Below are 22,437 nucleotides of genomic sequence, written 5' to 3' on the forward strand. Positions count from 1 at the left end.
AATAACTAGTCTGCCGTTAATGTGTAATAATACAGATACCTAAAAACCGATAGGTAGATGTGCTAAGTCGAAAGAAAATGGTGGTGTCGGAATTGAGGGATCGCTAGGTGGCGCTGAGATTAAAAACTAAAAGCTCTTTGCAGATGTCGCCACTGAGGTATATGTTACTTGTCGGCGCCGTCTATTGAAACTTCTACCTACTTAAAGCAACAATTGTTTATTCTTATTTGACTTCGCACGTCTGTATTAATAATCTAATAATCTCATAAAGGTCCTCACGAGACTTAGCAATCTTACTCGAGTGATGCAGGGTGTGTTTATAAGGATTGTACTAGACAAAGAGAATTTGAAATAGAGGCGGATTGTCAAAGTAAATTATGTAGCCATAGTAAATTTACTGCCATCTTTCGACAGAAAATTAAAACTGTTAGAATGCCATTTGACTTTGATCCTTATTCTTACACTGATATGTGTTAATTTGTTGACTATTTGTTTCTGAATACAAAAAAAAAAGGATCAAAGTCAAATGGCGTTCTAAATCTGTCGAAAGACTGCAGTAAAATGTACTTTGGCTACATAATTTACCATGATAGTATCTAACTCTCTATACACTCTATTCTCTTTGGTATCAGTACCGACTGTAAAGTTTGATGGACTGTGGTTGTACTCGTTATGTGATATAATAGCCATTGATGATGATGATGATGATGAATTATGATTCTGGGAGCCTCGGCGTTACGAGGTCGTATAACATGCAATAAATGATGGTATACGAACGCCCGTTCCATGGAAGCTTGCACTAGAAGCCTCTTTTTAACTCCTTTTGTTAGAAAGAGATTTCTACTTGGATTACGCTTTCTTGGAACAGGAACTGGGGGCCCAGATATCTGGAATGTTACGAGTTATGTTATGTATTACAAATTAGTCATGGCAACTCATTCTAAATAATAAAATTATCAGAAGATGAAAGTGGTTGCAAACGCTAAACTTGTAGTACTAGACTTGTACTTTTCATTGTGGGCTCTTGAAATACTGACTCTTTTCGTCTAGTTACTTCAAGATTTATTAAATGTAACTCAGAAACTCATATCCTTATTGAACACTGTAAATATTTAGCAATGGACTATGCATAATACACTGATTTAGGGGTAATTTTATAGAATTTAGCTGTTGAATGAAAAGGAAACCTATTGTTGTGCATAATACTACCCTGAATAATGTTTGTGTATGTAGGTACTCAAAATTCAGTATTTCTTTAAATGGTCAAGTTCCTAGAAATTAAGTATGTGTTAAATTTAATTTTTCTTCTTCCTGGATACATGTATGTGTATGTACATAATGGAGGGTATAAAGCTGTTTGTTATTGGCACCCTTACTGCCATAGGTTAAATGTTATTTAAACAAAATATTAGTGTTAATATTTCAAAACTAGGTACTAGTGGTTGGTATCTTGGGTGCCAATGAAAGCTAGACTTACCATACTTTCTGACACTTATGTCTTTGCTGTGCTATCATTTGCTAAACTGCATTTGTACTCATTTTCAAGTTACCTTGTAATTTTGTTACCTGTTACTATTACATATGTTTTATTAGTTGACCGAGTCACAATTTTACATGAATCCTGTTTGAGTTTATTGAAATAAATTACTACTGTGAGTTTTATAATTTTTATTTTAACCTCACATGTTACATGCCTATTAAAAGATCACAGTCAAACAAGTATTCATGGTATCACCAGAATTGTAGTTTCACCAGGCACCACAGACAGATTTGGTACCAGTAGGCAGAGACCGTGCGGAAAGAGAAGAGTCGTGAAATGTATGGGATCCAATACATTGTACAACTCTTCTCTTTCCGCACAGACTATACCATACATACAGTACAGTATAGGCATTTGCAGATGTAGCACAATAAATTGTATGGCGTGTCGTGTCAACGCCATCTAGTGAAACTACTGCATTGATGCTATAAATTATTGTCAGGTGTGGCTCACTCCGCGATTTCGTCGCTTTGCTACAGGTAGCTAAAAGTACATCCGTTCCACACCAATTTTGGTGACTAGCCATAAGCCGCGCGTGGCGCTGTCGCCACCTAGCGGCCATATCTGTGCTGATCGTAACAGACGCATTTTGTTAGAGAGTGAGTCTTCTGTACCTAGTAGTATTATTTATTCTGTGTTATTGTTTAAATTTCCATCTTATCTGAGCTGTTACTACTATCATACATTAACAGCACTTCTGTGTCTCAGAGTATCAAAAATATATTTCCCATGATCCAAATCATAAGCATTGTTGATCAACTGATTTTCCAATAAATTCAATGATGCATCATCCCAACACTTGATCCAATATAGTAAGGAGAAAATCTTATAGTAACTTGTAGGGTTTACACTGTCAGATACAGAAATTTTTGGTAGGTTTTCAATAATATTGAGCAGTTTTGGTTTAACTACAGAATTGAAGATTGTGTTATTTGCAACAGCAAACTTGTTCAGGATATCAACAACTTGCACAGTTACTGAATCCTCAAGTAAGATATCAGGCAAGTTCTTGAGCCATATGTCATAAGCATCACTTGCATGAAAATGAGCCAATTTATCACTCAGTGCTATTTTACAGAGAAGAGAAAAGATCTTCTGTCTAAATTGACTTGGCAGATTTTTGTTAAAGTATGCCCATATTACTTTTCTCAATAGGGCATCCATGACAGAAAGTGTTCTTGTCCAATTATTGACATCATTGGAGAATACATTATCTAAAATCTTAATCAGGAGATCACTGACGTCAACTTCAGCATGCTCATTAAATATCTTTTCCATGTAGTTGAGAACTGAACTTATTTCCTTGCTCTGATTTTTGATGTGCACATTTGGATTGAGAGCAATAAACATTTGGCAAATGAGTAAGTTTTCAATAATTAACTTAGGATCTGTAATCAAATCTTCAAAGTTTGTGTTGGTTTGGCTCCCTCTTTGTTGTCGTGACCTTATGTTTGTGGCAAATGGGAAAGGTTGCACAAAGTGTTGACTGAAAGGCTTGCGGTAATTCTGCCTAAACAGGTTTTCAATGTTAGAGTGAGGATTCTTCTTGTTAAGGTATTGGACCAGGTCCCACAATAATGTTACTACTTCCAGGATGCGCTTTAATAACCCTGCTGAGTCCTCACTCACTAGTGTTTCAATATTTTTGTCCGAGTTAGCATTGGCACATACTTCAACCCAAGCCTCAAAAAGCAGAGGCATTAAAGTTTCAATGTATTTTATGAATTTCTCAGCCTCATCAATTGATGCATCTTGTGTATTCTTAGCTGAAAATGATGACACGTGGCATACTGCTGTGTAACTATGATTGTATAAGGGGTAGTGGTTCATCTTAGAACTGTCAAAGAATTTTGTGTTGGCTGCGAGTTCCTTGTCAACTACATTGATTTTGTTGTGTTCCACATACTTTCTTAGAAAGTCTTGCAGCCTGTGTAATACTTTAACTCTCCATTTTACACTAGTAATTTGGCTGCTCAAATTGACAGTCAGTGTTCTTCCTGGCTTCGAATCTACCCTTAATTTGGAAATCATATCTAAAAAATTTGGAATGATCCTGTGGAAATCCTTTGCTACATTTTCAGAACAGCAAATGAGGAGTATATCAAGAAACAGTAGGGAGTCCTCTTGAATCCTGTTGTCTATGTGTGTCATGGCACTTCTGAGGTAAGTAGACAGGATATCAAAGAAAGGTTCTGTTTTTTCTACAGTTACATTAGAAAGCATCAAATGTAGGACCTTCAAAGCCTCTCTGCGAACCTGAAAAAATTGTTAGCATTATTAATTGCAATAAGTGGTTTGGTTCTCTTCTAATCTCAGTTTTGTTGAAGGAATTGAAATGTTAGTTTATAATGTGTCCTAAAATGCCAGAGGAATTTTAATTTATAGAATGGAATTTTAACTTGCAGTTTTAGGTAAAATTATGATAAAATACTTACAACAGCTTCAATATTAAGTACCAATGGAGCCACTCCATTAATAAGCTGGCCCAGGTTGTCTTCCAACACATTCACATGGCCGCTTATCAGTTCCTTTATACCTTCTAGGGCATCTTTACAGGAGTGTGTGTTAAAATGATTTAATCTCGACAAGAGCTCTTTCGCGTTTAGCTTCCGAGCAGACAAGGCTTCGTTGTCACCATGCTGTTTCAGTTGCTCTTTTATTACGATCTGTTTGACTTTAAAATTCGTCTTCGTTACGTTCGTACCCCTTGGTAAGTCTTTCTTCTTAGCTTGTTTATTCTTTAACTTGGTTTTCGATTTCTCCGATTTAAGAAACTTCTGATATCTTGTTGCGCCTGTTTGTGGCATTTTAAATACTTTTTTGTATTAAATAGTAAAATGAGAAAAGAAATATTTGGCGCTCACAATGAAAAATAACCTCAATAAATGAAAGCCATAAGCAAAGCCGCAAAGCCAGAGCCACCTGTCCAATTGTCCATAGATATAATATTTGTCACCTGTCAGTCAGCGTCACTGACTTTGACAGGAGTCCGGTGATTGCACGGCCAAATAATGCACGACCCAATGATAAAGGCTCATCTAGATAGGGCAATTTTTCGCACAGTACAAAAAATTTAATTAGCTAACCGATCTCACTTGATTCATTGTATGAATGTGACCCTTGAAATCTGGAGGTACGAGGGGTGTTCAAAATATTCTCGGTATGAGAATGAAAACAAACAAGTACGAAAAGTTTGATATTTTTATTTTTCAATATACTCCCCCCCTATGTTCATACACTTAAAAGATCGATCAATTATTTTTTTTAATCCCTCGTAAAAATATTTTTTATCTTTCGTGTAAAAATGCTCCTCCACTGCCGCCTTCAATGCTTCATCGTCAGAAAATTTATTTCCACGCAGATCCTTTTTAAGATTGGGGAGCAAAAAGAAGTCGCTGGGGGCTAAGTCCGGACTATACGGTGGGTGAGTAACAGTTTTAAACCCACATTCAACAATAGCTGCCTTGGCAATATGAGCAGTATGGACGGGGGCGTTGTCATGCAGAAGCAGAATACCTTTGGTTAACTTTCCTCGCCTCTTTTCTTTAATTACATCCTTTAATTGACGTAGAATGTTAGCGTAGTACTGTCCTGTGATATTTACACTTTTTTCTTTATAATCGATTAGTAATACTCCTTCACAATCCCAAAATATCGTGGCCATGACCTTGCCAGCTGAAGGGATGACCTTGAACTTCTTGGGATGAGCTGAACCCTTAATGTACCACTGCATGGACTCTTGTTTACTCTCTGGGTCATAATGATGAACCCAGGTTTCATCTCCAGTAACTATTCTTTGCAGCACCTCATCAGGATTTTCACCGCACAGGTCAATAAAATCGGAACAACAAGCTACACGCATGTCTTTTTGAAGCCGAGTCAGCATTCGCGGAACCCATCTTGCACTTACTTTTGACATGATCATGTACGGTACCAATAGAGAGATTGGTTACTTGTGCTATAGATTTTACCTTCACTCGACCATCTTCCAATATAAGTTTTTCCACTTTATCAATATTTTCTTGTGAAGTAGCTACTACAGGCCGGCCAGGTCTAGGGTAATCTTCAATACTCTCCCTTCCGCGTTTAAACTCGCTTGACCACTTTTGAATGGTAGATAAAGAAGGAGCAGACTCACGGTAAACACAATCCATTTCCTCTTTTATGGTTTTTTGATTTTTACCCTGTTTTGTCAAGAATTTTATCACGCATCGATGTTCTAATTTAGTTAACATTGTCAATTCGCACATGATGTTCATGTTTGTTCAGCAATTGCAGAAAAACAAAAGACTATCTCGGTTCGAATTATACTTTTTTTTAATGTCAATGAATAAACCTTAGCGGCCAGTAACGAAAGAAATTTTAGAAGAGGTCGTAAGATATCAATACCGAGAATATTTTGAACGCCCCTCGTAAGTATGTCAATTTTCAACGCTAGTCCGTGGGCAATACGAACGTTTCTATAATATAATGAGTCACTTAAAGACGTAATATTACGGCGTTTAACGATAAATAACGCAGTGAAAGAAAACGTCTATTGCTTGAAAATTTAACTGTCTATTTTTTGAAGTACAATTGATTAAATGTGATATGTGATGTATATTTTAGTAATGCCAAGGACCATGGTCCTTGGTGATGCTCATAGTTTGAAAACACGATATGTGCACAGAAAGGAAGATATTATGTTTATAAACTTCTCGTTGAAATTCCTAAGGTCCATATGCCTTCGTAATATGGCCTATTCTCTTTCTAATTCTCACACGCACAATCGAGCACTTGCGAAACGATTGACAGACTTACCACAACCGTAGACTCCGTAGAGTCCAACCAAGTTTAGCCGGACAATAAAACAAGTGTCAGAACTGAGGCAGTATGGCTTAGTGCTTTAGCCTGTCCAGATGAGATGGACTAAAGAAAATAAAGTGTCTAATAATCATCTAATAATCTATGCTGAGGGTCTATCGCGAACCACGTTCTACGTCTTACCTCCCTGTCACACTTACGTATGACTGTACAAGTGCGACGGAGAGGCAACACGTCTAACGTGGTTAGCGGTAGGCCCTCTGATCTGTCAAACAAAATCAATCAGCTCAAATCAAACGTCAAATACACGTGGTTTTACGTTAGTTGTTTAGCTTAATTTTTGTTGCATTATCATTTACATTTGTGAAGTAAAACACAATCAACATGAAGATCAAAAAGCAGCATCGTAAAAAGAAGTACCAACACAAACTAAATCGCAAAAGAATGCATCTTAAACTACGCAGTACTGGTCAAGTAAATTGGTATGATTTTCGTGTTTACGTGACTATCAGGATTATTATATTTTAGGATAGTTAACTAAAATTAAATCGTTTTTGATATTTGCAGTAAAACCCTTAAGGAATCATGGGATATGAAAAAGTCGACACTTCGTAATCTTAAAGAGATGGGACTTGCGAATGATCCTAATAAAGCGATTAAAATTCCGAATTACAAGCAGGAACAGTTAAAACGGGCTAAAAAAATTGTCAACCAGGAGGAATCGTCGGAATCGGAAGAAGATATTGAAGTGAAGATAATTCCTAAAATAGAGGTTTTGGCAAGATTAGAAAAAGAAGCCCGAGCACCACGGCAAAGAAGATTCATGTGAGTGTACATCAACACATTGATTTATTCGCTTTTATTTTCTTTGAAAGTAAAAAGATTTCTTTGAAATAATGCAATATAGATCTAAATCAATTGGTATTTGAATTACAAAGTGTAGTGCCAAAGAAAAGATTTGTTGCCTGCCATAAAACCATACTAAATTTATGGTGGGGAATAAAAAAAATAGAGAGACTGACAAGTACAAACAGTAATAGCGCTTTCTCTGCTACTCCTACTGAAATATACATAAGACTATCCCGTTTTGTCAGTTCCCCGAGTACTAGAATCATGATTTTTAGTGACTTATGCTAGGCCTATATAATTTTCTTGCACACAATATTGTGCTTCATAAACACAATGTAATTTTTTCTTACAGGTTACCCAAAGGCCAAGTGGAATACCTCACATATTTATTAGACAAATATGGCCATGATTATAAAGCAATGGCCAGGGACAAGAAAAACTTTTATCAGGAAACCTGGAAGCAAATTCGGGCCAAAATTAAAACATTTATGGGGATCCCAAAACAATATGGAGAATACTTGAAAGCTAGAGGGTTGTTGGACAAAGAGATTGATGAGAAGGAATTGCAGGAACAGGCAAAAGCGTTGGTTATGGATGATTAGTAAAGATAATAATGTAATAATAATATAATGTGAGCCTATATACATCCCACTGCTGGGCAGAGGCCTCCTCTCATGCGCGAGAGGGCTTGGGCTGTAGTCCCCACGCTAGCCCAATGAGGATTAGTAAAGATACAACCTAAAAAAGATTGACAGTGTCTTTACTTTGGTCCTTGGTCTTTTAGTCCTTGCATTGTAACATGTTCACCAATCCTGCAAGTGTCAAATCATTTAATTTAATGTTAACATTTTGAATGCCAAGAACACCTAAAGTCGTTGCTACTAGTCGTGCCCATCGTGGCCAACTATAGGTATGACATATGCTGTCAAAGTAATCTTCACACTTTCAAGTATGGTTTACATTACCTTGGCATGTCAGTGACGTTTTTGTTTATAATGTAAAGCATTCAAAGGGTTAAAAATGTTGACTCTTACATTATAATTACCTAAGTGGTAATAAATAAAACCAGAAACCTTATCATTATTCATTTAATTAAATGAAAACTTTAATCTTATTGTAAGTTGTTAAGACTAGGTTTAAAAGTAATTTACGTAAATAAAATTATTACATGAAACATAAACCTTCTTATTTTTTAACATTAAGAACTTAGTACTATTGAGTTTGGCATTCATTGGGTATATCTTTCACTGCCTTTACCTTTTTTAGTTCTTCAAACCAGTCCTTATCTAAATCCAAAAGTTGTTGAGGCTTCTTATACTGAAATGAGAAAGTTGGGATTTATTTACATGTCAACACAAGATAACACAAGGAGAGACAAACTTATCTAACCACCTGGTTACATAATGCAAGTAATGCAGAAGAGTTTTTTGCCGTGGCCTTGATATAAAATAAATAAATATTATACGACATTCTTACACAGATTGACTAAGTCCCACAGTAAGCTCAAGAAGGCTTGTGTTGTGGGTACTCAGACAACAATATCTATATAATATATAAATACATAGAAAACACCCAAGACTCGGGAATAAATATCTGTGCTCATCACACAAGTAAATGCCCTTACCGGGATTCGAACCCAGGACCTCACTAGGCCAGACCAGTCGTCAAATAAATCGTCATTGTATGAATGAAAATACAATATAACTTCGCTGAAATGAATCAAGATTGTTATTATACAAAATTGACTTACCACAATGATAAGTGTGTTAAATTGATGACTAAATTGTATGTTAGCTTGTTCTAAAGGTATATTCAACCTCATCAATTCAGGTACTTGTAGCTTCTTGAAATACTTCTTATTGGTTGTACGAACTATGATACATTTCTCCTCATTGTTGGCACTAACGGAGTAAGTCTCGATGGGGTATGGCAGGTTTCTAATCCTCCATTCTAGATTGATTCTAGTGTTGCGTCTTGTAACAATTGGCTGAAAAAAAGATTGAGTAGCAGTTTGGTGACCACATTTATTTTATTTTTTATAAACTTTCTCATAAGAGCACAGAATAAATAATAGTACTAAGTACAGAAGACTCACTCTCTAACAAAACGCGTCTGTTACGATCAGCACAGATATGGCCGCTAGGTGGCGACAGCGCCACGCGCAGCTTATGGCTTTCCCCAAAGTTGGGGCGGAATTGATGTACTTTTAGCTACCTGTAGCAAAGCGACGAAATCGCAGAGTGAGCCACGCCTGATAAGAGTCATAAGGAGTATATTTATCATCTAGCAGCCTACAAAGTACAAACTTAATCACAACTTCCAAAGGCAAACAGAATTTTGATTTTTCAAGATAAGGATTGATAATACTGTGGATGGAAGGTTCTTTCATCAGTGACTGAGCGGCCAGAGGATATTCTTATTACATCAACATGTAATAATCAACAAGCTGTCTATCTCATTACCTCTTATAATATGAGGGCATATGTATATAGGTAATACAACTATTATAACTTTGTCCACCCTCTTTGCATATTACCTATATACATATGCCCTCATATTATAAGAGGTAATGAGATAGACAGCTTGTTGATTATTACATGTATAACATGTATGATAAATCAAATGTTAGGGTAATAATGTATAAGAAGACTAAATTTCCAAATACAGACAAGAATATCAGATACCAGATAAAATTAAAGTATTTTACAATACAAATAACACACCTGATCATTACTTTCAACAATTTCAGCAGTTTCTATACGAGGCGTAGCATCAGGAATTGGGTCTCCTATTTCCACATCCCACTTGCCCTCACCGCCAAGTTTGCCTTTTGCCTTCCAAGCTCTTCTGAGCAAAACCTGCGTGTCCACGTTATATTCCTCTACCATTTCCTTGTCATCTTCGAACTTATAGTGGATCTTTTTTATCTTATCCTGTTTTAAGCAGCTTTTCTCAGCCCCAAGAAGAGACTTATACCAAATAGTGTTTTTATGCATTTTGGACTTATCAGTGCTATTGAAAATACCTCTTATTCTCTTTTCAAAACTGTTGCAACCAGAATCTTCGGATACTTCGATCAAACAAGTTTTTCTTTTCATTGTTTTGTTCCTATAGCAACCATTAAAAACTCATTGCTGATTTAAAAATTCAAAAGGTACCATTAGACATACATATAACTTTATTAAGAATACAATAAAATTATAGAAATCAAATTTTACTTTATAATTTCTCAAGCGTACGAGCTTAGTGTATTAATGCGATTAATATAATTTTAAATGTAAACAATTTGTAAGGTTAGTTAGATTTCTTCAATCACATAGATGGTAGTTCAATCATGTTTTTAAATGTCACACCACTTTAGTCTTTGGCCATCATGTAGCTGTTTTAAATGTGACTTAAACAATATTTACCAAGGTCGCGGTGCGGTGCGGTAGTGTGTTATGGCTTTAACAAGACCGTGCACTGAAGATTTTTGACAAATTATATTGGAAATTTGGAACCGTATTTTTACTACTATTAAGGTTGATATTGCTTTGCTATAAACAAACGGGCCGAGCGAGAGGATAGCAATAGCGTTAAGTATTGTTTTGCTGCAAGTTAACTTCTCTTCTCTTCTTGCTTTTCTCTATCCTTATTTCTGTAAATTTCCTTTCCCTTTCGTCCTTGGTGGTGCCGTGGCCTCATATACAGGGTGGCCCATTTAGATCGGTCAGTATGGGAAAGTCTGAAACTATAAGACATACGAAGATCTGTTCTTAGGAACCATGTCATCGATTTTAATAACAAGAAAAACTGCATCCATACATTTAAAAAAAAACCTGTACTCAAAATAATAAAAAGGCGGTGGTCATTTCGAACACTTAGTAAAATAAATTAAAGAATATGAAAACAATTCATTTTATTCATTTTAGACATCATGTTTCATAGTAAAATTTACTGCTAATTTACCTACACAATCGATATCTAAATAGAGATAGTTTTAGTTTTATTTTTCAAAACGTCCGGGTTCGATTCCCGAGCTGAGTACAGGTTTTTTTTTAATGTATGAATGCAGTTTTTCTTGTTATTAAAATCGATGACATGGTTCCTAAGAACAGATCTTCGTATGTCTTATAGTTTCAGACTTTCCCATACTGACCGATCTAAATGGGCCACCCTGTATATATATTATACTACTCTTTGCCTGTGGCCCTTTTGGCCACGTCACCAATCTCTTCACAAAAGAAGCAGTCGTTGGTCACTATGTCGACCAAACAGCAAATTGTGTAATTAATAAAAAAGAGAGAGGATAGTCTAACGGAGTGTGTCTTTTTCTAACAACGTGCCAGTTATATATTATACTACTCTTTGCCCGTAACACACTGCCGTCCTCTTTGTCACGGCGCCCCATTTATACGCTGTCAGACGACAGTGTTATACAATGTGTTGCAGTTTCATCCCATCATGATCTCATCATAGTCTAAGGGTCTACCGCGAACCACGTTCGACATGTTGCCTCCCTGTCACACTTACGCACGAATTTACAAGTGCGATAGAGAGGCAACACTTCGAACGTGGTTCGCGGTAGGCCCTCTGGGCCATGTCTGGGCTATAACCGCGAAAATGGAAGTTAGCAAATTGCAGGCATTTTTCTGTGTCACTCTAATTACGCCTTCATTGGAGTAACAGAGAAAGATACCCGTAATTTGGAATTTGGGTTTTCGCAGTAACCCCTTGTCTGAGGGTTTACCGCGAACCAGGTTCGACGTGTTGCCTCTCTGTCTCACTTGTACATTCGTACGTAAGTGTGACAGGGAGGCAACATATCGAACGTGGTTCGCGGTAGGCCCTCTGTAGTGTCAACGTCACTGTCGGTGTCGTCACTGAATGTCTATGGTCTTGTCTGAATTTATTTAGATTTTAGGTTAGTCTTCTTATATTTATTTACATTTATTCAGATCTTTTCTATCAGTTCAAAATTCCACTTATACGATGTTTGCAATCATTATCCAAACCATTTTTCCATAACGTTACAGTGACACGCAGTGGTATTAGCACGACATCGGTGAAGATGAGTAAAAGTATTCCAGATCGGTGGGTAAACATGCATATTGTTGTTTTTTGAGTCAAATCGTTCGATTGCTTTAATTCATGTTCTTTTCAGGTGGATACCGTACAAGGCATGTGGCAAAGTAATAGAAGGAACAAGGATTGTTTGCTTCAAAGTTCCTCTCAGGAAGGTGAGTACCTCTTATTGTGTGTGTATTGTGTATGTGTAGTTTCCTTGAATAATTGACATCCGTCCAACTTATATAATTGGCCGTCACAATATTGAATGCAGTTGCCAACTTCTATTGGAGAACAATTCCCTTGATCTTTCCAAAGATGTAAAACTGTACTGAAAACTGTATGTAAAACAGGGACCAAAGAGCTGTTGTTATAAACACACTGTAATTTTGGTACTTATTTGATAAATTTTAAATACTTAGTACAAAAATCTTTTCATATAATTTACACACACATCAATTGTTAAAATTACATACAGTGTAAACTCCTTATAATGTCACTCGATATAACATTTCACTCCCTATAACATCGACATTTTTGCCTGTAGTTGGTTTAATTTAATATTAATTTCTCTCTATTTAATGAAAACTCTATAACGTCAAAAAGTGTCCGGTACCTTGAGTGTTGCTATATAGAGTTTACACTGTAATTAAAAATCTGGTCACCGCAAGTCACAATCTTCAGGAATTAGAGTATTTCTTGAATAATGTCCGTTACAAACGAATCCTGTCAAACTACTTTTGTATATGGATGTGCAAGGACGTGTGTAATCTACTCTGTGTCATATGCTGAGTCTGCACCACCGTGTGTTATGTTTCCCCATAGTATGTGCTTATTTAGGCCCACAGTGCCCAGTAAGCACCCTTACCAAAGTCTGCAAGTGGTTCCTAGACAGCACCAAGGTGTTTGTGGACACCTTTTTGCTGAAAGCCATAATGAGCGCCTTGGCATGGTTGAATCTTATTATTTCTCTACGTCAGGGGTCGTCAAGGTTTTGAAGAGAAGAGCCAACCACTGTTGAAATCATTTGTATTACAAATCTCAAAGAGCCACAAAAGTTGTTATGACTGCTCAAATTCTAATCTGGGCTATAACCGCGAAATCGAAGTTCCTCAATTGCGGGCATTTTTCCCTGTCACTCTAATCTAATGAGAGTAAAAGAGAAAGATCCCCGCAATTTGCGAAATTCGGTTTTCGCGGTAGGCGTAGGTGGTCTAATTCGTGTTTATTCTTTGGGTTCCTTGAAGAGCCGCAATTGTAGGTCCAAAGAGCCTGCGGCTAGCGAGCCGCGGTTAGCCGACCCCTGCTCTAAGTACTGGTGCTTAAAATTTAAAACAGAATGTCAGAGTTTTTGAGTTTTTGTATGTTTTCCGAGCAAACCTCGGTCGCCCAGATATTTTAGTATAAAATGAAATAATTGTATGTTGCTGACTTGAGCCACTAACCTTCGTTATGATGGTAACGCCATCTGTGATACGACTTTTACACCATCATGTAGAGCAATGTAACTGGTTCTGCTTTAGTTTAAAATGAACGTAATAGATGGCGCCAAGGGTTACAAAATCTCTCATGACCACACTCACCATACCTATAGATACACCACACACCATACACCATAGATAGATTGTTCAATGATTTACACTGGGGTTTTTAGTACTATAGATTTACGTAGTTCTTACGAATCCATACAACAGGTAGGCCATTCCTTGGGGTTTTAATTTCAAGCATTTTCACGTTGACCGATTTGATATCGGCTGACCCTTGGAAAAAGGGAGCTGCTAGTGCAGTGGTTCCTAACCTTTTCAGTCCGGTCACCCCTATGACTAACTAGGGAACCTGATTTTACCCCTCCTCCCAATGGTAATAAAAAATAAAACGTGTACGTTTGTTGTATTGTTATATTAGGTTAGCTTATTACCCCCGTAAAATACCAGTTTTACCCCCACGGGGGTAATTACCCCCAGGTTAGGAACCACTGTGCTAGTGCCTAATGGCAGGATTTCTCGAACTATTTATGCTGCGTTACTCTAATCAATTTCCCAAATCACTGCGAAACACGTGCTGAAAAAAATAACACCTTGTATTTAAGAAAGTATGGTGATAGGTATATATCGCTTGTTGCGAACACCTTTACGATCAGGCGAACTCCTGGGAAGTTCACGTCTACAAATATACGGTCAGAGTGCTAAAAATATGTATACTTACTCGACCTTATTGCCCATATGTTAATGTAGTGTACCTATGCATATTTTTGATACTTTGTCCGTATCGATATTTTTAGACGTGACTGTACCGCACTTTGAGCGCCCATTTTTTTGGGTTTAAGTTTTCTTTTGAACAATTAACATTAAGCAGCACTATACCTACACAAATATATAAAACCACAATTTTTACGTTCTACTTCTTTGTGGTCGTATCCTACATCCTATATCTGATCTGATAGGATAATGTAGTCCTAGTCGACTTCTACTTCAGTGCCTATTGCAAAACCATTGGAACAAGGAGCCGTAGCTTTCGGAGCCGCATTGTCAAATGCTTCTATAAATAGGGCTAATAAATGATTTTACGTCATTTTAGCCACTTTTATTACGCGTGGTTGCAATCTGTGTGACGTCCCTTTTTACCATGTTGATGAATTAGATTATGTGCATGGATGCAGTTTAACCAATATGCAGTCACGCTCTATTCTCTAATATATGTCAGGTATTATGGAAGTTGTAAATGTACTACACCACCCACAAGCCAAACCTGACTCAACACACCACACTATCCGCAATAGCAGGTGCTGCCAAAGGGTAAGCCGACAATGAATGCATTATTGGTCCAGCACTTGTTTGCATAACTGTCACCGCCTGCCCATTCACTCAACCACTCTACCTGACTAAAACGACATAATAACTCCTAATTTCTATTACACTTGGGACCTTTTTTAATCAGCATGGCACACCACAGTTATATGGCAAACAGAGCCCCGTGGATCTGTGTTAATTTGTTCTGCATAGCACTTGCATCGCCGAGATATCAGAAGTGTGTTTGGTTTGCTACTCGGAATCATGAAGATGTGATAATCGAGTTCAAGAGATGACTTGAGCTTTGATTTTATTTACGCTGCGCCCTGTAGCGTAAAATTTTAGGTCTGTCCAATTCTAATATCTTTTTGAATTTTTCCATATCGGTAATAAAATATTATTTTGAATTTGAAAAAGAACATCTTAGCAATTGCCATATATGAAAGTAGGTATTATTTTATGTTTTGCCTATTTGACTATCGCCATACCAATAATTAAGTAAATAAATAAACAGATCTTTAGAAAATTCAGACAGGTAAATTTCCTTTTAGGATCTTTTATCAAAAAGATACCTATGCTTGATTGATTTCTGGGGTCCAAGCCTGTACCTAAAATTAGGGGGCTTGAAATAAATATTATAGGACATTCGGTTCAACAAATCGGCATAGTCCTACTTTCAGCTCAATAGACGGGTCCACATAGAACGACTTCTTGGCGAGCAAATTGCCGCACGGCACGCCGCAACTCTCTGTGTAGACTTCGAGCGTCAGTTCGAACTACGAGCCACATCTACATAGACTGAGCTGCTACGCACGACAATTTGCTCACAAGGCGGCACGTACTGATGCGTGGGCCCGTCTCGTATCATAAGACAGGTGTTCATAAACGATAATATTATGTAAAATTTAAATACATATAAAACATCCATGATTCGGGAAGGCTTATACGTGTTTATCACCACTACATAGTATAAAGCAAAGTCGCTTCCCGCTGTCTGTGTGTCCCTATGTATGCTTAGATCTTTAAAACTACGCAACGGATTTTGATGCGGTCTTGTTTAAATAGATAGAGTGATTCAAGAGGAAGGTTTATGTATAATATGTTAACCCGTGCGAAGCCGGAGCGGGTCGCTTGTCACAAAAATAAAATAACCTTACGAGGATTCTAATCCAGGATTATTAGCTTCGTAGATGAGGTCACTACTACTCGTATTATGATTCAAAGCACCTAAATGCTTGTAAAAATGTGTTGTTTCTTTTCTTTGTTGTTTCTGTAAACAAGTTCTACGTCCATGTAAAAGAAAATGCATGAGGTATCAACACGAAAAACGTAATAAAGTATGACCAAAGTCGATAACATACATTGTCTACTCTACACGTTACAATAACACTCACGTAAACATTCTTATAGAACTATTTGGACAGTGAGCGCACACATTTATCAACCCAAGTCAAGATCTTAAGCATAAAACTAAATCCTTTATTTAACTCCCTGTTCTAACAGGCAGGGTGTGGCAGTAATAAAACGAATTATCCGTATTCAGGTAACCTTAATCCGTTATACATCCATCTCTATTCGATCACCCGCGTGTCACAATATTTGTCCCCACCAAAAGGAACCGGGCAGTGGAAACGACTAATCCCATATTTGATAAAACAGCGGGTGCCTTACAGTGTCGACTACCCTATGAATAGTTGATTCTTTTTTCAACATCTTTTGAATTTTTTCTCTAGTTTTTAATCGGTTTCCGTGACGATGGCGCTTTGATTCCCGGTTCTTTATTCATTGGGGTCTAGTCATAAATTAAGTTTTGTTCAACTTTGAATTATAAAGGGGTATTAACTTAATGGCAATCGGTAGGTGTAATTTGATATGACCTGTATGGCTATATGTCTGTTACTTTATATTAAGTTTCTCACCGGTTATGATTTTGGAATTTGAATTTTATTTTCTGAATGCATTGCTCAGTGAATCCGGACTCCTTTTATAGTTTCGGCATCTGTTAGGAACTTATTAGATTCATTGAAGTTTAGTTCCACTTTTTTCTTACTTTTGTTGTAATTATGATTAATTGCGACAGGGGGCGTTTGCCTTTCATCCAGGTAGCAGATGGCAATTCAATATTTTGTCCTTTCACTGTCCAACTAATTGCACCGTTTCTGTAGTGCCGTGCAAGATTGAGCATCTTGGAATAACAATAAGTACCTACCAGATGTGGAGTGTGATTATGTCGCCTGGTAGGTTGCGTGTTTGTTTAACTAAAGTGTGATGATCAATATTTTTTTACGATATGTTTTGACTTTCGATGCGCGAAAGCGATCGCGCAGATGGGGCCGTTCTATAAATCAGTGAAACACGACTTACAGCCAGCAATGTTTAGTGTTGCCAGAACTGATTCTGCGCATGTTTGCCACTGGAACTGGATCCGCTATCTTTGTCCTATATATTATACTACTGTTTGCGCTATCTGCTATTCTCATTGTGAGAATCTCAAATATTTTTTTTTATAATTTTAGATTAAACAGTTTAGGAGTAATTCAAGAAAATACGCAAAAAATGACCATTCTCCCACTTTGTCTCCGAAACTATTGGGTCTACAATTAAAAAAAAATACACAAAATAGTTCTTTACCTATAGATGACAGGAAAACCTATTAGAAATGTGCAGTCAAGCGTGAGTCGGACTGTCGTACTTAATGTACGGAACCCTTGGAACGCGAGTCCGACTCACACTTGGCCGGTTTTTTTTTTCATATTCTGGCAACATTAATAGCCGTACTTGCCGTACCTTGTGTAGGTACCGCGGCTCACCGTCTAGCCCGCACACAATTGGTGCAACGACTTCACAAATGCTTATGTGTTTATTATGCGCGCACACGAAGATGTCTTATGAAGTTATAAACGACAGGCATTTCTTATTGTGTCATTTCTTATTTTATTTTCATCTGTATCACTGTTAAGCTAGTGACAAATGGATCTGCCATTTCTTAGCTTGTATTACTCTATGAGACGACGTTCTCACAACCGGAACCGTCTTATGTAATTATTTGATGTTGATATTTGTGGTTCTCTAGAACAGGTGTGAATCGGCAATAGAAAACATAATTTAATGCGATTGTTGGTTATCTCACGCCGTTAATCGGTGTAATGTGGTATCGGTATGTGGTCGACATCCCAAAATGCAATCGGTATTGGTATCGACTCTTCTCCGGTTCTCGGCGCGCGCGCATCGTGTGGTCCTCGATGCCTTTAATCGTGTGAAAGAATAAATTTAATATTCTTTACTTCGAGTCTGAGCGCACTGGTTCGAGGTGTCCGATGAATTCCATGAACTGTGCCCGAAAAGCAACTTTATTGTTTACACTATTATGACATGAAGCCATAACAAAGACATGATTATTACGAGGTATCGGTTACATATATATACGATTATTTTCTGTGATTTTGTTTTTAATCTACAACATTACCATTGATGTAAAATATGTATGCGGGTTACTGTGTCCGGAGCATTCCAATCTGTTTTGATGTAAAATTTTGTTTATTTTTCGGACGTAAGTACGTAACGTTACTGGTTCCGGGGCGGTCATATTATTATGGCGCCCGGTTGACCCACTCGGCCCTCAATCGGTTAAAACATTTTACGTACATATTTTGAAGTAGAGCACGCTTTAATATCACACGGAAATCTGAATCGGGAGTGGTATTGCATTTCTCCGGCCATCAGGCCAAATAAAAAAGTCATAAAACGATGACACGCTTGGGAACACGGGATGGGCAACGCCGGGCGATATGGCCCGTTTTATAGTACCGACAACGGCAAAAGACCCACCATCGCACTTATCGCTTATCAAAGTGTAATGATATAGTATTACATGGTCGTAAAAATCCCGCCTAAAACTAGTCCAACATGGGCTGCATTAAGGACGGGTCGAATTAGTTCTCGCAGCGTGTTGAATATTCATTAGGGTGTAAGGGATCCCGTAATTAATAAAGAAACCGATCAAGCGTCAGTAACGCCGAAGATGTTAGACGATCGCCGCGCCCGCGCCTGCTAACGGGTTCTTTAGATACATCACAAAGTTCCGCATCACTCCCCCAAACCGCCTTTGTTCAATTACCTAGAACCGTCAAAGAGGTTGGCGCTGGCGTACCTCAGCTCTGGATTCAATTATGGTTTTAATTTATGTGCATGAGGACCCGGTGTGTGTGTAGATTGACGTAAATCACGATTATCTCAAGGCGCGCTGGACAAAAGGACTTTCTAATTCAGTTTTATACCTTTTGTATATTAGCGTTAGGAGGTCGCATTGCATCGGTACGTTACGATCGCCCAATTGTTTGGCATTGTGCGCGACATTACACCTCAATTATACGCCGAGAGTTGAAAAAACCCAGACTTCGTCTTTGTATTTGGGCAGGGGGAGAGCAATATTTTATACTCTGTCTGGCTTCCGCGTGGCGTCAAACGGTGAGTCTGAGGTTGGTTCGATAAGCCATCTGTATAAATTCGGTAGTCTGCGGTTCACTCTTAAATATTTTGACGTTTACGTTACGTTTAAATTTTGGTCATAAATACGGGTGTTTAACTACATTAATGCGTAATGTTAACAGGCGATTCTTGTCTCAGTAAATGTCTTTATCGATGCGGATGGTAATTGGTAATTAGTACCGATGTGCTAAAATCGGGTTCGCGGCGTAGGTAGTCGATTAGCGTCGTATCGATTGCGGCGCCGATCGGGCAGTGTTAATGGCCTCCCATTTAGCGCACTGTTTGATCTTATAATAGACATTTGGGACTGTGTTTTTGAACTATGCATTTTTGGTGCGATAATGGGAAAGCTAAACAGCGTTCCGTTCGTAGGAGTGACGTCCTCACGCGATTGCGTCAAGCCCAAAGTATTGTTGATGAAATGTGGTCATCATTTCATTTGTGTGTTATCGTATTTTTTTCTGTAATGGAGTCACCACAGTGATGTCAGTGACGATATCTGGCCACGATTATCGTGATCGTTACGCCCTGTCTGCTACATTACTGTGATAAATTATGAACTCATTTGTGTAATCATATTTTAATTTCGGATGATTGTTATTGGTGGGGGTTGACGTTAAGCGGTTTAAGGTTAATGAATATATGATGATTAGGCTTGACAAATAATTGATTTGGATAAGTGGTAGACGCCTGCAGGAGGCCACCTACGGCCGGCGCCCCCGACCGCGCCGCTGCCTCGCTCGCTCGCGCTAATTAGAGGGCCTACCGCGAACCACGTTCGACGTGTTGCCTCTCTGCCGCACTTGTAAATTCGTACATAAGTGTGTCAGGGAGGCAACACGTCGACCGTGGTTCGCGGTAGGCCCTCAGTGTCGGTTAATTGCTGTTTTGCGCGGTGATATATCGCTATTAACTGTCTTTAATTGACCATTATATACGGCAATAGCTTTTATGAAGCTTAGCCGATATAATGTGTGTAATTGCTACTTTTGCAATTACGAAATAAGTCCTGAACGATGCAGAACTTTTTAAACATCATCAGGCCATAAATTAAAATAATCGTAATTGTTGAAACGCGCTGTCGTCTACCAATTATGGTTAATTAAAATTTATTGAATGTAACAAGTGGATTCAGAACCATGCACGACACGTCCCTCGTTATTGACAAAGATTAATTAATTGATTTATTTCCACTTATAAAGTACATTCTTTAAGTAATAATGTAGGCAACTAGGCGTGGTTCAATATAGTAAGCACTTTTATAATTGTGGCGTAAAGCCAGTGGACTGTAGTTTTTTAAGTTAGTTCATTCGACACTATACTGCTTTATCTGATGGTAGAAGGGCTTACCGGTATTTGTGGTCTGCAGGTGGCAGAGGCCTCTGCGGGTGGATGGATTGCTCGCTGGTGGCTTCCTCGTTATTTTAAGGCACTGCACACTGTTTTCTGGTATATTTCGCGAATTCAGATATTCTTTCTGTTGCGATGTTTTGATGACACTGACACCGTTAGTTATTACTTTTTAGACCATTGCGAATGTGTCGCCGGCCAGTAGCCTCGCTACCTCAAATAAATCAGTATAGCAGTAGGTTGAATACTAAACAATAATATTACTCATAAAACAAAATTGGTTAGGCAAGCACTCGTACATAGTAGACTGCTTGGTCCTTAATGTTAGACCAACAAATCAATAATTTATAATCGCATTTCTTTCCCGATTAAAACAAATTGCGCAATGATTTACGACAAGGAGCCTAAAAAAGTGCAAATAAGCAGATAAAAATATCCACGCATTAGTGTTTTTGTATAATAACTAATCCCCTACATAGCATAGGCAGCAAGGTTAAGATATCGTCTTTCATGACAATACAATCGACCGTGGGTGGTGCAGGCTCAATCAGCGGCGGCTGTTAGTCGCACGCGCCGCTCCGCGAATTATTATTGGCAGCATTTGTCGCTGCTGTCGCGCCTGCGCGTGTCGGACCACCCTGTACTATTTCATGCTATTTTATGTTACCCTTTCCTGATATTATCAGCTGTACTTTGGTGTATGGGATATTTTATTGAAAGGAATAGGGTTAGTTTTTAATAAGATATAGAGAGGTCGTTTTGGCTCTATGGTTTCCGTAATAAGGGACTGTTCATAAATTACGTCATTTCAAATTCGCGGGGGGGGGGGGGGGGTCTGGACATCGGATGATGGTAGCATGACGTAGTAGGAGGAAACGGGGTTTAGGGGGGGGTCAAAAATCGTTAAAAATAGATGACGTAATTTATGAACAGCCCCTAACACATTATGTGACTATGATGTAAAAAGTAATAAAAAATAGGTACGATAGATATGCGGTAGAAAACGGCGTATGTAAAGGAACAGTGGTAGTTACAGATGTAAGAATTATGCTAACGTTAAATAAAATCGTAAACGTTCTAGGGATAAAATGAATGGACATGTCTTAAAATTGAATGATAATAAGTGTAGTAAACGGAGTGAAAAAGGTGCGCCAGGACGTAGAATCCTAGCAAGTAGAAATCTGTGAATTTTATTATATGTTGGATCGTAAATAGGGTCGTAGTTGCGTTGGGTTTATTTTCACATGAAGATACCACCTATAAAATATTATTGAATAATTTTATTTGCTTATAAATACCTATTCGATATTACAGACCTGCTAGCATGAGTTGCATTGCATTCTCGCGCGCGACTCCATACATCTTGCGCGACTTCAAATACCTATGGACTCAAGCGCTAGAACGCAACTTATGCTAGACGGTCTGTAGGTTGAAGACGTAGGTATTAGAATGTAATTAATTTTCAACGATTTTAATATTTGCCTTATTCCTACCTGTAGCTAATTAGGTTCAATAGCAATATATTAGCAATTTCTGATCTTCAGGCTCTATATAAAACACATTTTGAGAAGT

The 22,437-nt window shown here is 37.9% G+C and overlaps 4 protein-coding genes across 6 annotated transcripts in view; 2 read left to right on the plus strand and 2 right to left on the minus strand.

Annotated features, from left to right (window-relative positions):
- Window positions 1-2,199: 2,199 nt before the first annotated feature.
- LOC134651812 (testis-expressed protein 10 homolog) lies at window positions 2,200-4,421 on the minus strand. The gene is made up of 2 exons (XM_063506924.1): window positions 3,976-4,421; window positions 2,200-3,796 (listed from the first exon to the last, which is right to left on the minus strand). Exons 1-2 carry the CDS (start codon window positions 4,345-4,347, stop codon window positions 2,219-2,221), a joined length of 1,950 nt encoding a protein of 649 aa, XP_063362994.1. The 5' UTR covers window positions 4,348-4,421; the 3' UTR covers window positions 2,200-2,218.
- Window positions 4,422-6,623: 2,202 nt separating this feature from the next.
- LOC134651554 (nucleolar protein 16) lies at window positions 6,624-7,957 on the plus strand. 2 transcript variants are annotated; one of them, XM_063506659.1, is made up of 4 exons: window positions 6,624-6,825; window positions 6,911-7,168; window positions 7,545-7,779; window positions 7,904-7,957. In XM_063506659.1, exons 1-4 carry the CDS (start codon window positions 6,728-6,730, stop codon window positions 7,916-7,918), a joined length of 606 nt encoding a protein of 201 aa, XP_063362729.1. In that variant the 5' UTR covers window positions 6,624-6,727; the 3' UTR covers window positions 7,919-7,957. The 2 variants fall into 2 exon arrangements, with proteins under 2 accessions (XP_063362729.1, XP_063362728.1); XM_063506658.1 differs by lacking the exon at window positions 7,904-7,957 and having other exon boundaries at window positions 6,625-6,825; window positions 7,545-7,806.
- A 309-nt stretch (window positions 7,958-8,266) lies between these two features.
- Window positions 8,267-10,371, minus strand: LOC134651555 (protein DPCD). Its single transcript, XM_063506660.1, has 3 exons — window positions 9,916-10,371; window positions 8,943-9,179; window positions 8,267-8,509 (listed from the first exon to the last, which is right to left on the minus strand). Exons 1-3 carry the CDS (start codon window positions 10,288-10,290, stop codon window positions 8,405-8,407), a joined length of 717 nt encoding a protein of 238 aa, XP_063362730.1. The 5' UTR covers window positions 10,291-10,371; the 3' UTR covers window positions 8,267-8,404.
- Window positions 10,372-12,077: 1,706 nt separating this feature from the next.
- The window catches only part of LOC134651394 (RNA/RNP complex-1-interacting phosphatase), a 73,887-nt gene continuing 63,527 nt past the window's right edge, over window positions 12,078-22,437 (plus strand). Inside the window, exons 1-2 of one of the 2 annotated variants that reach the window (XM_063506492.1) lie at window positions 12,078-12,265; window positions 12,336-12,411. In XM_063506492.1, coding sequence (XP_063362562.1) covers window positions 12,243-12,265; window positions 12,336-12,411 — 99 coding nt within the window. In that variant the 5' untranslated portion in view covers window positions 12,078-12,242. The remainder of the gene's footprint in view (window positions 12,266-12,335; window positions 12,412-22,437) is intronic. The other variant, XM_063506493.1, reaches the window with a different exon arrangement.

The sequence above is a fragment of the Cydia amplana genome, chromosome 10 (assembly GCF_948474715.1).
Source record: "Cydia amplana chromosome 10, ilCydAmpl1.1, whole genome shotgun sequence".
Lineage (NCBI taxonomy): Eukaryota > Metazoa > Arthropoda > Insecta > Lepidoptera > Tortricidae > Cydia > Cydia amplana.

Coding starts and splice junctions, on each gene's coding strand:
- LOC134651554 (XM_063506659.1), top strand. CDS start 6,728: ATGAAGATCAAAAAGCAGCATCGTAAAAAGAAGTACCAACACAAACTA. Junction 6,826..6,910: donor AGTACTGGTCAAGTAAATTG/GTATGATTTTCG, acceptor TGATATTTGCAG/TAAAACCCTTAAGGAATCAT. Junction 7,169..7,544: donor CCACGGCAAAGAAGATTCAT/GTGAGTGTACAT, acceptor TTTTTCTTACAG/GTTACCCAAAGGCCAAGTGG.
- LOC134651555 (XM_063506660.1), bottom strand. CDS start 10,290: ATGAAAAGAAAAACTTGTTTGATCGAAGTATCCGAAGATTCTGGTTGC. Junction 9,180..9,915: donor TTGTTGAAAGTAATGATCAG/GTGTGTTATTTG, acceptor TCTTTTTTTCAG/CCAATTGTTACAAGACGCAA. Junction 8,510..8,942: donor TTAACACACTTATCATTGTG/GTAAGTCAATTT, acceptor TTCTCATTTCAG/TATAAGAAGCCTCAACAACT.
- LOC134651812 (XM_063506924.1), bottom strand. CDS start 4,347: ATGCCACAAACAGGCGCAACAAGATATCAGAAGTTTCTTAAATCGGAG. Junction 3,797..3,975: donor TACTTAATATTGAAGCTGTT/GTAAGTATTTTA, acceptor CAATTTTTTCAG/GTTCGCAGAGAGGCTTTGAA.